At 35.6% G+C, this 15936-nt stretch overlaps 1 protein-coding gene across 4 annotated transcripts in view; it reads right to left on the reverse strand.

The window, feature by feature from the left end:
• Positions 1-15936, reverse strand: part of LOC114369849 (protein MON2 homolog) — a 32271-nt gene that overhangs the window by 3793 nt on the left and 12542 nt on the right. For 3 of the 4 annotated variants that reach the window (XM_028327114.1, XM_028327113.1, XM_028327116.1), the window contains 23 exons: positions 15795-15892; positions 15595-15682; positions 15386-15451; positions 15248-15307; positions 12339-12425; positions 11826-12006; positions 11578-11621; positions 11362-11493; positions 11154-11285; positions 11010-11062; positions 10882-10930; positions 9485-9543; positions 8722-8861; positions 8469-8635; positions 6750-6878; positions 6579-6664; positions 4115-4230; positions 3915-4027; positions 3603-3726; positions 3313-3434; positions 1945-2113; positions 1637-1844; positions 552-873 (listed from right to left, as the gene is read on the reverse strand). In XM_028327114.1, coding sequence (XP_028182915.1) covers positions 552-873; positions 1637-1844; positions 1945-2113; positions 3313-3434; positions 3603-3726; positions 3915-4027; positions 4115-4230; positions 6579-6664; positions 6750-6878; positions 8469-8635; positions 8722-8861; positions 9485-9543; positions 10882-10930; positions 11010-11062; positions 11154-11285; positions 11362-11493; positions 11578-11621; positions 11826-12006; positions 12339-12425; positions 15248-15307; positions 15386-15451; positions 15595-15682; positions 15795-15892 — 2745 coding nt within the window. The remainder of the gene's footprint in view (positions 1-551; positions 874-1636; positions 1845-1944; positions 2114-3312; positions 3435-3602; positions 3727-3914; positions 4028-4114; positions 4231-6578; positions 6665-6749; positions 6879-8468; positions 8636-8721; positions 8862-9484; positions 9544-10881; positions 10931-11009; positions 11063-11153; positions 11286-11361; positions 11494-11577; positions 11622-11825; positions 12007-12338; positions 12426-15247; positions 15308-15385; positions 15452-15594; positions 15683-15794; positions 15893-15936) is intronic. The other variant, XM_028327115.1, reaches the window with a different exon arrangement.

The following is a 15936-nucleotide window of genomic DNA, read 5'->3' on the forward strand; positions in this document are numbered from 1 at the left end:
TAGGAGGTCTAACAGTAACTTGAAAACTATTGACAGTGTAGATCTTTTTTGCTTCTAGCTCCATGTGTGGTTACGTATCAAATTATTCCTGTTGGGCTTCTTAATGCTTAAGTATCTTACATATTGGGTTGAGATTATGATGACAAACAACACACCCCTTAACATTGACCTGGTAAGTCAAGAATTTTGTTTTCTTCATGCAGCCTGATCAGCCTAGTCAAACTCAAACAAGCAAGTAAATACGTAACTCAACCCTCTATTACATTGGATGCTCATGCTCATAACAACTTCATGAAGTACAAACTATAACTAACAATATTGGATGAGTTTATTTAAACGTAAAAAAATCAACTTTAAAATAAGCACTTTTTTAAGAAGCAGATAGGATTTGCTTCTCAAAATAAGCAGAAAATTGCTTTTTTTTTTTTTTTAAGGAGAGACAGTTAGGCAAACACACTAAAAAAATAGAAAGTTGCTTATTTTATTAAAATAAGCGTTTATTTCAACAAATAAGTTTAAACAAACTGGCCCATTATTGGTGATTAACTTACATCCGAAGGAGTGTCAACTGGCAACTTAAGGATTGTGTCACCAAGAATATTTAATATGGACATCTCAAGGGACTCATCAGCCTCTAGCACCACTGCTGAGATGGAATTTGAAGGAAGAGCTCGTCCACAATATCCAATTAGGAATATTTCATAAACATCTGCAATTTCTTTCCATATTCGTGTTCTGACAGGTTTGCTAATCGTTGAATCTGGACCTCCATTGGTTAATTTGGTGACATAGTGAACAAGAACACGATTGAATGCTTCAACAGCTAACCTCCAAAGTGCATTATCTGGATTGTCTCTTCTTGTTGTCATACACCTGAAAAGTTAACATAATAGTATTATAGCGCAATACTCATGAATCTATAGACAAAAGGAAGATATATATACGTATCAAGCAGGAGAATATCTTCAGCCATTAGGGTTGCATATTTTATGGCATAAAAAAAGAGCTGACCAAATGGTAAAAAGTTTACAGCTGTCAATTCCAAGTGTAAAAGATGTAGCTTTAGGAGGGGCAACTTCAAAAGTTGTTGGTGAGTGAAGCAGAATGTACTTCTCTTTTTTTCTCTCACTCTTAACAAATTATCAACTACTTTTTGCGTTTCATTCTTCTTCACTTTAACTCCGGGAATAGAAGAGTTAAGTGAAGCCAAAAATCTTTTTATCTCTCTGAAGGCATGCAAATTATAATAAAACTTAAAATATTCAGAATCTTTTCCTTATATCTCAACAGATAAAAGGAAGAGAATTCCTACCTATGAAAAGAACTTCCAGGAGCACACAAGAGTAGCATTCATCTCGAGCAAGACATGCCAAGTCATTTTTAACCCCAGTTTCCAAATTCCAATTTAAACATTTTCGAAAACCTGATGTTTGAAGCTATAGTAACCTATAAACTCTAGAATCCACTATCCACAGAAATGGAGTCTCAGCATTTCCTGGCTAGTGACTACAGTATACAAATCTTTCCAACTAAAATTTTTAAAAATAACTCTCTGACCCTTAAGTGAGTTATCCTATCCTACCCCTTAACTGTAAGTAGCAAAACAGAATTGACATTAATTAAGAGCAACTACTACCTTCCAAGGCTTTGAATAATTTCAGGGTATATAATATACTTTTCAACAGCAGGTGCCTGCAAGAAAAGATCTACTAGCACGGGAACTAGCTTTTCTGCAAATATGTAACTAGGAATGGCTGCAGTTGATCCAGAACCCGGGGATACTGCTATTTTGTTGGGTGATATTGGAGTAGCACCATTAGGTGCATCATAGTTCACCTGAGAATCTGCAAACACAAGCATAGGTTTTACACTTTTACTTAAAGGAAAACTGAAAACTAGATTAGATACAACCAGACACTTCCATAACTAAAATAAGATCATAACCTCTTGCTTGATCGATTTTACCATCCTCATTCTGTAAATGAGAATCCTGTCTAGGAAGATACTTCAGAAACTCTCGAAGAAGAACAGGCCACGTAGAAGATATGTGCTCTGTTGGACGTAACAGCGGTAAGATTTCCAATATAGTCCGTAGCACTGGTGGGACATTCCCCTAGAAAAATGGAACATCACATTCATATGAAAGTTTCTACTAAAAAATGAAAATTCTACTACAACTACAACTACTAAATAGGTTCTTTGAATAACACTGCAGGATACTTGTTCGATGTAAAGTCACTCATATATGCTTTCACCTAACAGCTTAAGTTTTTTTTTGCTTAGTTGGTTGATGACAACTTTTTCTTTTAAAGCAAAGCAAGATTTGAGATACCAAATGCTTTTGTAAAACAAGACTGCAAAGAAATCACTTGGGCCTTGTGCCTTGTTAGTTCACCGTGCTGTGTCATCTATATATTGATGACTCTTTCCTTTGTGTCATTTCAACCAATTCATGATGAAATAAGTAAATATTCAGTTACAATTTTCTCTCTGCCTCTGAAACTGATCAGGACAGCTTGCGCTCATAAAAGTTATGAATTTTTTTCTAATATGATTGTTAGTATAGACCATATATTATTTCCTTTTCATTTTATTCCACTGTGAAGAACTGAATACAAAAGTGAACAATGAACGGGGATACTCCAAGTTAACACTTCAAAGAATGCCAGCGGTGTTTTTACTTATACAACAACAAACTCTTCGGCTATGTAGGGGTTATAAGGTTGAGTTAGTGGTGAAGGGAGAAGGAAGGGGAGGAAAGGTCGTGGGTTCGAATCTTCCCTATTACCAAAAAAAAATAACTAACAACTAAAATTTGCCGATAAAAAAAAAAAAAAAAACTCTGTGGCAAAGTTAGTATAAAGAATTATTAAGGATGCTAATAAAGTTAAAGGAATTTTTTTTTTTGAATGTACAACTAAGAAATCACAAGTGCATAATACAATAAGTTCACAACTTATTGGTAACTATGTATAAAATTTAAGGTGTATGAATAGTATAACAGTTACAATTTAGTGACAAAAACATTTGATTGCATAGTTAATTTAATTTATTTTTCAAGCACATAATAGGTTAGGTTCACAAAGTTGAAATAGCATGTACTCTGTAAAGCATATATGTGATATTTGTAATGTGTTGTGGATTAATATTTTTTTTTCATGTTATGTAAAGAATATTTGCTTGCTTCATATTCCCCAGTATTGTTAGAAAAACTAATGAACATAATAATAACGGTTTGAAGTTCCAATTTACAAGAGAATAAGAAAAAAATAATTAAGAAACATTGATAAAGTTATTAGAAAGTGGACTTACGAATTCCATTTCAAAGTTATCATTAGTCAACATGGCTTGCTTCACAGCCAAATCTATTATTGCTATTAGTTGTGTGTATATGACATCATTGAACAATCCTTGAGCCTGCACGTAAAGCTCTCCTGATAGATGATCAAAATATGAAGTAAATCAGTCTCATGAAATCTGAATAACACTATCTAAAGCTACTTGACTATGGGCATAAGGTACAAACAAAGGAACAACTGTTAATCCATAAGCAATGTATACAGAAAAATAAAAACTTAATTAAATGAAAATCGATATATTACCAAGACCATGCAAAATCTCCTGCGTCACTTTATCAGCAGCATTGCCACGGTAACTAGAAGGCTTTCTCAGAACAAGCTCGTAAACATCAATTACTGAAATAAGGTAAGGCATTGGCATATTTCCCTAATTCAAAAACTTCTGTCAGTACTTAAATGAGTATATTTCAACCAGTTCTACTTTCTTGATTCCTATATTTGTTAATTGATTAAAAGCCAACATGGCTAGTGTCAAAGATGGTCGAGAATCAATTCAGCTATCTATTCTTCATCTACAAACAGAAGATCAACTCCAATTCAGACCATTATCCCTACCTTAGATGAATGAGAGTTAACAGTTGTCTGCAAACAATTTATTGCTGCAAGTGCTACCTCTTTACTACCATTTAAAATGCTATTCTCAACAAATTGAAGCAATGATTCCCAGCCTACACGGAACAAAATTAAATCAGGACTACTTGTAAATTACACCAAATGAAAATACCAGATACATGATCTTTTAATAGTGAACCCACCAGACCAGAAGTTACTTAAGCTCGTGAAAAAAGGAAAGAACAACCGTAATATACGTGCAATTCCACCCAAAACAAGCACAAGAGTTTCATCCCACTGCTTCTGAGCCGTGTTACGACTGCAAAATTCATTAGAATGTACACATATATCAAGTGATTTTGGAAAATTTTATGAGATTACTGAAGTAGCTAACTACAGTGCACCCGTAAAAGGTTTATGCAGTCATGGTATCAGCATAAACACAGGCTAGAAGTCAGTATTATATACACTACTTCTGAGTTTTTCAATCCTACTCTAACTTTTCAGTCTCCCTATACCTCAACATTTTATTAGAACTATTTACCCTCCTCCCTCAGTTTCTATGCTGGTTTTGTGGATCAAAAAATCATATTACATATTCACGTTCTCATGATTTAACACATGAGCTATCATCCATTGATTTCATTGCAATTTGTGGACTGTTAAGTTGTCATTCATTGATCTCTACAAGTTCTTTGCTACGTTTGTTAGTTTATAGCTAATTGTTCTTGAAGCTCCTACAAGTAGATTTGTTAATTGCAAGTCATGATTCTTTGTTTTGGGCAGAGTTTAATCTTCAATTTGTCAGGTTCGGTTTATTGACTTTATTCCAAAGAAGATGAAAGCTTATTGTAGAAAACCAGAATTAATATTATAATAATAGCGGTTTATAGGCACATTATCTTTAATTTAGAGGAAACAGAGTATCCTCTATTAACCTAGATAAAAACGATCCGCCGTGTACTCTGACAGACAGTTTTTACTCAATTTCTCTGTTTTCTCCTATTTTAACATGGTATCTAGATCTTGACATAGGAATAACAAAAATCGTGCCCCACCAGTGACCTATTGTCCCCGGTGAACCTTTCAGCTCGTCGCCCTTTCGACAACCTATTTCAGCATTCCAACAAATTTTCTGGCTTCTTCTCCAGTCATCGGTGCAATTCCAGCAACGTTTCCAACAACCACCAACTCGATCTGGATCACCCTTTGCTGATCTTCTCAGTCGTACCAGCATCAACGTCAGACTCCCTTTTACATGCTCTCATGCACTGATTTTTGCCATGCCAAACAGCACCTCTTGTTGGTGCTTCGCCGGCGTGTGGTAGCGCGTCCCACCACATTTCCGGCCTCTGTTTCCAGTGACTGGCTCACAAAGCCCAGTCAGTTTCGGGCCACTTCGTTTGCTGGGCATTATTTTCCACACTTTTGTTCGCGATTTTTATTCCTGTCTCTCAACAATGGCTTCCATTGTCCTGTCTTTGTCCTACATGCACAGGCCCTTGTCTTTCTCCCAGATGCATTGCCTCTGTCCCAGAAGCAATGGACTTAGTTTTTCAGTTTAAATAATTTTGGGTCTCCAATATTATTGGTTTGAAGCTTCCAAATGTGGTTCTTAAGAAGGTTGGAACTTGCTTTGTTTCCATAAATTATCTTAGGCTGATGGTTATTCTAGCTCTTTGGCAATGTTATCTTTCTAGCAATACTCCCAACTTCGCCAACATCCCTGAGTTGTCTTTCAAACTATTGTTTTTTGTGGAGCTCAATTTTTATTTTTTATTTATTTGTTGGGAATGAGGGCGAGCCCTGGTGCAGCGGTAAAAGTTGTGCCTTGGTGACTTGTTGGTCATGGGTTCGAATCCGAAAACAGCCTCTTTGCATATGCAAGGGTAAGGCTGCGTACAACATCCCTCCCCCATACCTTCGCATAGCGAAGAGCCTCTGGGCAATGGGGTACACTAGTTTTTTTAGTTTTTATTTATTTGTTGGGAATAAATTATTTCTTTGTAACAAGCTAAAGCTTAGTAAGCTTCAGCTTGAGGGGGAGTGTTGAAAATCAGAACTAATATTCTGATTCTACTAATAATAGGCGGTTTATAGGCACATTATCTTTGATTTAGAGGAAGAAAAATATCCTCTATTTATGTGTAATTAATGTAATTAGCCTATATAAACACACATCTGTTGTGTACTCTGACACATGGTTTTTACTTAATTAACACTTACAAAACCTTCAGCTTCAGGAAAAATGTCAATCAATATGGGGAAATTTAGAGAAGTGTTGCAGGATTAAGAAAATAGGTAGTCTTCTGTGCACCCAAACTATGGGCCATGGGGTACAAGTGCCATAATTTAGTCATATTATGATATCATCATCAGTATAATTTATTTCTTTTCAATTTCATTATGGAAAACAATAAGTGTAGTATAATTAGAAAATATAAGATTAGGAACTTCAGGGATCAGCATTATGTACACTGTTCCAGACTATTTTCAGTTAATATTTTTTCCACCTTATTTTTTCCAGATTAGGAACTTCATGTAGTTGGTAAAGCTTATTTTTTCTCCACCTTCCAGTCTCCCCATCTTCTCAAACAAATATATCACATCACTAAGGCTACAAATAAACAAAATATGTAATACAGAGTCAATGTCAATGTCAAATACCTATGATGTATGAGCATGTGAACTGCTTTTCCTCCTCGAGTTCCAAGTTCTTTCCCTTGCCATTCATCTTTTGATGATGTAGCAACCTACTTATCAAAAATCAAATTCAAAGTACATCAGCTTATGATGAAAATAATATCTCGTGTCAACTTCTAGTAGTTTCATCCATACCATATGAGAAGCACGATCCAATGTAGGAAATACATAATTCCAAAGGCAATCTTCCCACATGCTCTTTGAAAGCTTTTGCCCATGCGTTCCTAAAGTTTGGAACAGTGTCCTGACAGCAGAATTCCTCACCTGCAAAACAAAACTCAGTACCAGAAAGCTTTAACATCCAGCAGCAACAATAGTAGAGAGAAATAGAAGTTCGAAGGTCTATTGAAATGGGTTTTGTTATATTGTCCAAATTTCCCTAATTGGTATAGAAGTAGTAGAGAGAAATGGAAGTTTGAAGGTCTATTTAAATGGTTGTAAGTTGTAACATTTATTTAGGGAGATCATTAGGTTTATGAATTATGGTCTTCTTCGTTATGCAATGAAACCCAATTGTGATGCACAAGAGACCCAAGGAATGAAGCCTAGATTTCTGCTATTTTATTATTTCTTTAATTTTCTCTGCAACACTAACATTTTCTATGGTAGACAGCAGTAAAAATCCAACTCATCAAACAATAGTTCCTTTCCTTAAGCTTCCCTAAAACCCATCAAAATTAGAAAACTAATCACAGATAATGTTCACTGCTCCTTATTTGACACTCATTTTATCTGCAAATCTCCCTTACTCTCACACAGACCCTCTGAACCTTAATTCTTATTTCCCACCCCTCCCATTTCCAATCAAAGTGCTCAAACTTATGATAACAAACAAGAAAGAATAGTTATGAGTGGTTTTAAACTCAAAACAGAAGTCAATTTCTAATTTTCTATTGCTATATCAAGCTGGAAAAAAAATATAATTTTAACGCTTAATGCAACTACATGAAGTCTCCCTACTTCTCACTGGGAAAATAAACCCCATCATTCCTCACAAATGATTCTGAAATGCTGCTGGTTCCCTTTCATACAAAGAAGAGAAGCACCCCCAGTACCTAGCCCTAGATGAAGCATGCCATTATTCAAGAACATATTACACTGACATTTTAGATATAACCGTTCATGTGCTTTCACCCTATAGCTTAAGTTTTTGGGGTAGTTGATTCCAGAAATGGTATTATAGCCTCTACGGAAATGAGTTCTAGAGTTTAATCCTTCTTGCAGATTGTTCAAATTAAAAGTTAAATTTCAGCATAAGGTAATATAGGCATTTATATTGTCCTTGCCTTAAGTCCAACAGGTTCTCATGTCTAGGGATGTGTTAGATATAAAACCTATCACATAATTTCCCCCATTGGATTAAGCTTTTGGGATGATTAGACCATGATAGGTCATAAGTATCTTCAACCCACAAGGCTAGGCTTAGCTTATCAGAAGAGAAAAAGGACTCATTCACATAAACCAAAGGGGAAAAAACATCGTCAGTTTGTCACCTCTAAAAACTATAAATTGTTTATGACAATCCTTCAACCAATGTTCTCATCAATGCTACTTATATCAACATACAGCAACAAAGCCATAGACTTCCATAATTACACTTTCGAAGTGTATCAAAAACTGAAATGTGTGATACCTCAAAAAAGAAGGGTCAAGTTAAGAGAGAAAAATTCTTACACACATAATTGGTACTCTAAATGAAACTCAATTGTTAAATAGCAAAATGGAAACAGGGGAATCCATGTTTACACATAAGAAATGCTTCATGAAGTCCTTTCTGGTAGAAAGCAAGAACAGGAAGAGAAAAAAAGTAGAAAATTCCAAAGTAAAGCAAGATTAGAAGTTCATTAATTGTACCTCTGGTCTCTCATCTGCCCCAAGGTTTTGAAGTAATGAGAAAACAGAGAATAGAAGCTTCTCAAAATCAACACCATCTACAGAAGCCTGGTCTCTCACATTATTAGAAATACGTGTTTGATCCTCCATCTTTTTGCTGTCTATCTGCTTCACTGTGGAACCAACACCTGAAAGGTAGAACCATCATAGAAGGCTTGGTATTATTGCAGAAAAATGACAGGTCAAGAACAAGGCTTGACAACAAAATATAAACCTGCTTCCTTTTCTTCAAAAGGTCCATTGAGAAGGCCCTTTGCAATGAAATCAGTCATAGTCCACAGAAGTCCAACTGCTGTCAAGCTTATGTTCAACTCAGTCTTCTGAGCACTGTATGCTCCAGTCACATCAACACATCTGTAATATGTAATAATACACATTAAACAACAGAAGGAGCTCATCTAGGAGCAAATATATGTGTGTATTTATGTGCACAGGTGTACACACACAAGCATGTTAGTATGTATGTGTAGCATTAATACAACTCTAGAATTTGAGCTAGGCCTAACTAAACCACAAAAGTCAGCTCATAAGATGAGGATTGCCCAAGCCTTTATAAGCCATCTTTAGCCATATCTATAGTTGATGTGAGAACTCAACACACATCCCTCACCCAGGATTTAACATCTGAAGGGTGGAGGTTTGCACTAGAAAAGCCATGGGACCAAGTGGATTTTTGGACAGTTAAGGGTGGCAAATATCATATCTATGATAGGCTATGATACCATCTTAAATTTGGGCTAAGCCTAACTCAACTCCAAAAGCTAGTTGATGAGATGAGGATTGCTCGAGCCTTTATAATCTCTCCTTTGTTCATATCTATAGTCGATGTGAGATCTCAACAACAACATTCAATAAGAAACTCAAAAATGTTTTTTTTCCTCAGGATTGCAGCCCACTATAGAATCAGAAAATAAAAGAAATCATATATACACATGTATACAGTATGCATGCAGGTAAGGTGAAACATGAGATCTCACACTTGAAGGCAGTCTGTAGGTAAAGCAGACAGTCCATCGTTCATTATCACTCTTAGGTTCTAGAAAGAAATAAAAACAGGAAAATTAGTACATATGATAATGTTACAGAGAAAGGATAATACTAGAAAAAAATTAAAAAACAGGAGCATATGAATTATTAGATCAAATATCGAACTACAGCAAGTCTTAAAAGAAAACTTAAAATATGCATGAAGCATAAAAGAGGGCGAGCCCTGGTGCAGCGGTAAAGTTGTGCCTTGGTGACTTGTTGGTCATGGGTTCGAATCCGGAAACAGCCTCTTTGCATATGCAAGGGAAAGGCTGCGTACAACATCCCTCCCTCATACCTTCGCATAGCGAAGAGCCTCTGGGCAATGGGGTACGCTAGTTATGCATGAAGCATAAAAAATAAGATTCAAGAAAAGGATACATGACTAAGAGATTAAACCAACAGGGGAGTTATAGAAAATATTCAAACTGATGATAATACGATAATTTGAAATAAATCCAAAGTTAACTTGTAGGTTGTAAAGAGATGAGAATTGACACATAAAATGACAGATTAGATTCATGTTTTGAAAATTGAATATACAGCGTATGAATATTAAATTCATCCCTTGAAAATGCCGTATATAACAAAAAATCATGATGATGATGTGTGTGCCCACAATTTATTTTTTTTTGACATTTAATAGTTCAAAAACTAAAAAAAAAAAAGATGATGAATCAAAAGTACACAGGAGTTTGATGCCAAAAGAGATATAGAATAAAGAAAAGAAAAATACAAAGTCCAAAAAAAAAAATAACACCATACTTATCTGCTAACATCTGTAAAGAAACACGGGAGAAATCCAGCAGACACAAATCAAGGCAGAAGAGCTCTAATGATGATATTCATTAACTTTAGAAGTAGAATTCATAATCCATTTTTTGCAGTTTTAATGAATTCAATTTGCCTAAGTTATGTGTAGTCGTAGATTAAAAATAAAAAACTAAAAGTAGAGCATGCCATCATTTTCAAAACCAACATCAAACTCCCTAATACACTGGAAGTTTCTAAAAGCAATGGAGCTTTAAAAAAAAAGGTTGTGAGAAATATGGAAAAAAACCGAGGTTTTTGAGTAGGTTTGGAAAACAGAAGGAAGGTATGTGAAAAGTGAGGAAAATAGATGGAAGGAAGGTATAAATAATTTAATCTAAAAACTATTACATTAATTCCTTAAAAAGGAAAATTGAATAGAAAAAGAAATATAAATGAGAAGTTTACAGATATAGAGATTATTGAGAAAATTTCAAGGAAAATTGCAAGAATGATTTTCAGAAACAAGATCATAAGTAACTAGAATATACCAATAGCCCCATTGCAGCAATAAATGCTGCAAAATAACTCAGTATACCTGGAAGCCAAGAGTAACAAGATCCTTCTCTGAAACATCTGCTACATACCTTACAGTAAGACAAAGGTACTTAGATTAACCAAAGGATTACCAATAGAGAGGAACATTAAGGGCATAAGAAGGCCAACCTCAACATTTCAAGTATATTAGGCCAGCTGTAATGAAGTTTCTCTCCATATCTCTGAAAGAAATTGTATAAATTAATATCATGTAAACAAACAATGAGGAAATAAAAATCACAAAGAAACTTGACCAATCAATAACAGCATTACCTCTAAGACATGCAAAAGAATTTTCAAAGATCCAATACGAACATCTACACTTTGAGTAGAAAAATAAAGCACCTTTAGTGGAGATATGATAGAACATTCAAGAGACATCAACTTATCAAGATTGACTTCCATCTGCATATCGCGAACACACATTAAGTCCCCTTTAATACATTATGAATTGCCAGATATAAATGGTAGAAGGTCTCACTTCCTGTGATGGTTCAAGAGACTTGGATAGTTTGTAGTCTTGGAACCGGTCAGAACCTAAGACAGCAGATATAGACTGATCAAGTGCATCAAGTGCCATGTTTTTCAAATGTGGATTAGAATTATCAGCTAGCTGCAAAAGCAAGTCAAAATATCAAGTGCAATGAAAATGAAACTAGCATTGCCACAAAAGAAACAACAAGAGACAAAAGGAAACCTCAAGAAAGTGACTAATAACTTGATCCCAAAATGGCTCAACTCCTGTGGTGAAAAAGGATAATATAACATTTTAATACCTTCACTCAAAAAAAATAAATCAAGAATGAATATTCAAAAAATCCAAAATAAGTAGTAAATAGAACCTCACAAGTATCTACTTAGGAAACATGACATGAGAATGAACAATTAAACAGCATCCAGCATAAAAGATTTGCTATCATGCTTAAAGTTATTGGAGCTACATACTGTGAACATTATTCACAAGGATGGATATCATTCTTTCCACTGAAAAGCTTATGCTTCCAATTTTTTGACTAGTTGTTGGTCCCAAACTGCTTGAAGTCATGCATTGATGTGAAAGTTGGCATAATGCAGAGAGGAGAGACTTTACAGCAGATATATGCATCAGAGCAGAGCTCTCAAAGAGCTTTCAACAGAAAATAATATCAGGTTAGATCAATATATTCCCAACAGAAAAATGCAGAAAGAAATAAAATAAATTCTTAAGTACCAATAAAATCAGAAAAATACAGAATGAAACGGAATCAAAGCTTAGATGGCAATAAAAGCAAAATTGCATTCTCAACATTGAACATGAAAAAGGATTTCCAAGGAAAAAGAGCTATAAAAAAGAAAACACTAGAAAAGGATTATCATTAGGACAATTTTAGTGCCATACATGCTCATCATAAGTTGGGTGTAGTAGATGAAAGTTATCTTTTATTGTAACCACCAAACAACTAAAATTAGTTTATTCACCTGAGAGTTCAAAGAAGAGAGTATATTGAAGTCACTGGATTGGGTAGATAACTCCCTTGTGAACTTTGGGACAGGGGTAGAGACCTCCTGCAGATTTAATCATGTACTCAGTAAATTTCTATATAAGACACACCCAAAAGAAATTTCCACCAAAAATATGCAGCATATGAAATTTAATTTCACAAACATCTGAAAAAAAAAGTCATTAGAAATAAGAAGAAATAGAATACAACATGAGAAGAAAAGTGTAACGAGTATGAGTAGTGTATATGAGTAACTCAGTTTAGTTTACCACTGAGTTAGTTAACAGTTAGGTTTAATTACTTTTCAGTTACTACTGATTCTCAACTGAATCTCAACAGTATACACTACTCATATACTCTTACAAAAAGACATCCTCATTAGCAAAGGCAAACAAAAAGAAATAGAAAAATCAAATAAACAAGTCAGAAAAAATAAAGGTCTCCAATTACTTCATGCATTATGTGCTAGAGACAACCCCTTAAAGAGACCTTTTACCAAGCACTAGAGAGGCCAAAAGGAAAGTCCTGTCCCAAAACAGAGTTGTTAGTTGAAAAGCCTCCTTGCCACTCCACAGAACAGCCTAAATAGCACATTAATATAGAACTATTCCATCATCTATTGTACAAACCCCCTGAAGTTGAGTTTAGTAAACTGATCCGGATGGATCAAGCTATAGGACAGCATCACCTGTTATATGCCAGGAAAGAGCAGGTTCTGTAGCCTATAGGTCTCCTAATTGGGTGTTGCTAGGTGCACCCAGCATTATTGCTGGTGCACCCAACACTTAACGTGAAAAGGCAAAAATACCCCTGCGTATTTTTAAAAATATTTTTGTCCACCCAACTAATTTAGGTTGATCCGCATAGGTTTTAGTTGATCCGCAGTTGATATAGATGATCTGCAAGTCACTTGCGGATCAAGTTGATCCGTAAGAAGCTTGCGGATTAAGTTGATCCGCAAGTTGGTTTTTAAGACTTACGGATCAAGTTGATCCGTAAGTCACTTACGGATCAAGTTGATCCGTAAGTCACTTGCGGATCAACTTGATCCGTAAGTCTTTTACGGATCAAGTTGATCCGCGAGTTGATTTTTAAGAAGTGTTTCACGGATCAAGTTGATCAATAAGCTTCAAACGGTTGTAACTTTTGATAGAAATGTCCGTTTGAGGCCCATAATATGTCAAAACGCTCGAAATTGAAGGGGGAATCCCCTGACAAATTCCCGAAGGCGATTTGGTCAACTCATTTTGCTTCTTCCTCGTGCATTCTCCTCGACTAGCGTTTGGCGGCGTGGTGGTGGTGCTTTACGGATCAACTTGATCCGCATGTAGATTTTAAAGCTGCGGATCAAGTTGATTGTTACGGATCAACTTGATCCGCAGAAGAATTACGGATTAACTTGATCCGCAACAGGCTTACGGATCAACTTGATCTGCAAATCTTCTGCGGATCAACTTGATCCGTAATTCTTCTGCGGATCAAGTTGATGCGTAACAATCAACTTGATCCGCAGCTTTAAAATCTACATGCAGATCAAGTTGATCCGTAAAGCTTTTACGGATCAAGTTGATCCGCTACACCTGAACGCACAAGCAACAAAAATGCATACCTCGTATGCCGCCGCCAACCACCGCAACACTGAACACCGCGCTACCTTCACCGAACCTAACCGTTGCCAAGGAACCGAAGATAATACGGCACCGAAGAGAGAAAAGCGAGAAGAAGAGTGCGCAACAATGGCTGCTCTGGTTTTTTAAAAAAAACACAGCTTTTAAAAGGAGAAAGAAGGCAGGGGCAGTTTTGCCATTTTTAAAGAATGTTGGGTGCACCAGCAATGTTGTTGGGTGCACCTAGCAATTCCCCTCCTAATTTGCAGCAAATCATTAGAATATGGTTTAATGACATCTGCTAATGAAAATGAAAGGCTTAATCTTGGAGGGAATTACAAAAGGAGTATTTCACTCTATTTTTTAGAGGGAAGGAAAGTGAAGGGTTTTAGATGAATATTCACTAGGGCTATCAAGAGTCCATACTCGTCTATTGAAGTTAGAGGACAATAGAAAAGGTCTTAATGTTGGTGGTGCCTCATTTAGAACAATTGTGCCATCTAGAATTCGCAAGAAAGATTTCAACAGAGATTCTCTATCTGATATTTTCATTGCACAAATTCCTAAGGAAATAAGAGATTCCAGGCATTGTTATTGACAGAGAATGGAAAGGCTACAAAAGCAACGGTGGGGATGGAGAAACCCCTAATCCAACGGTCCTCACCAAATTTTATACAAGAACAATCACCCATAAAAAGGTGAGAAGAATCAAAAAGGAACTAGTATTATGATATTCAAATACAAACAGCAACACTAAGCAACATGGCAGTACAACTTTAACTTCTATTGAAAAACAAAATAAGAGAAAAGAAACTACAACTTGAAAAGGGATAAGATAACCTACAAAAAATAGAAGACAAAAAACAAAAAGAAACTTCAAAAGTAAGCAATATTGCTCGGCAATGGAATGAAGAGAACATAAGTTGAACTAATACTTGGGGTTGGGGATGAAAGAAGGGACAAAGCAACACTAATTTGTGCTCACTGCAAAAATTTATTTTCAATAATGATAGTCAGTAAAGGGAAGTGAAAATCAAACTCCTAACCACTTGATTAAAAACACTCAAGAAATCAATTATACAAAAAGCTTAACCTATATGGAGAAGGGCCTGAAATTGTTTTGACCTATATCCCAAGCAACAATGGCAACGGGATTCAAACGTTATCTCTGTATTCAACTTTTATTGCTTTCTTGTCATGAATTGATGATTTCTGAAAATATATTGCAAGGCAATTGAAGCCAATTTTCACTGAATAATATAACAATAGATAAAATTACCTGAGTAGTGGCATGTGGAGAATGAATTGCTCGATCTAAAGCTGCCAGAGTTTCCAACACCTGTAGGTATTCATCATGACCACTCATTCAACGGGTAGGATTTCACTTCACAGATAACAGGAGAAAAATATAACATACCAGAACCCAGGATGGGCCCAGAACATTATGCAATCGATGAGCGATGTTGAAAAGGGTTCTCAATGCCTAGTTCACATGATCAGTGTTGATAAAATATGAGTTATTGCAATGACAATCAAATATACAAATCCACAGAAAAAAATGAACAGGTGAAAAACAAAGTTACAATCAAGTGGGGAAAAAATACACATTGCAACCAGAAGGATCACCTGCACATTCTTGGGAGTGAGCACAATGCTATCCCTCTGGTCAACTGATAGTTCTGACCGTTTCGATACAGGAGACGGCAAAGCACTGCTGAAATCTCAAATTTAAGCTAAAATCTCAGTACTGTAAGCTTGAATTCTTGAAAACCATCTTAATAAATGAAAAAATAGAAAGTACTAACTAGAGATTTAAAACGTCATACCTCCTTTTTTCTGTTTCAACAGGAAAATTGATGGTAAATTTACAAAGGGATGCAAGGAAGGAGTTTAAAGGTTCTACGGCTCGGAGAATCCCACACGCCTGTGAAATTGTAAATCCATATATCATTTTAAGTTCAAACCTAA

The sequence above is a fragment of the Glycine soja genome, chromosome 10 (assembly GCF_004193775.1).
Source record: "Glycine soja cultivar W05 chromosome 10, ASM419377v2, whole genome shotgun sequence".
Classification (NCBI taxonomy): Eukaryota; Viridiplantae; Streptophyta; class Magnoliopsida; order Fabales; family Fabaceae; genus Glycine; species Glycine soja.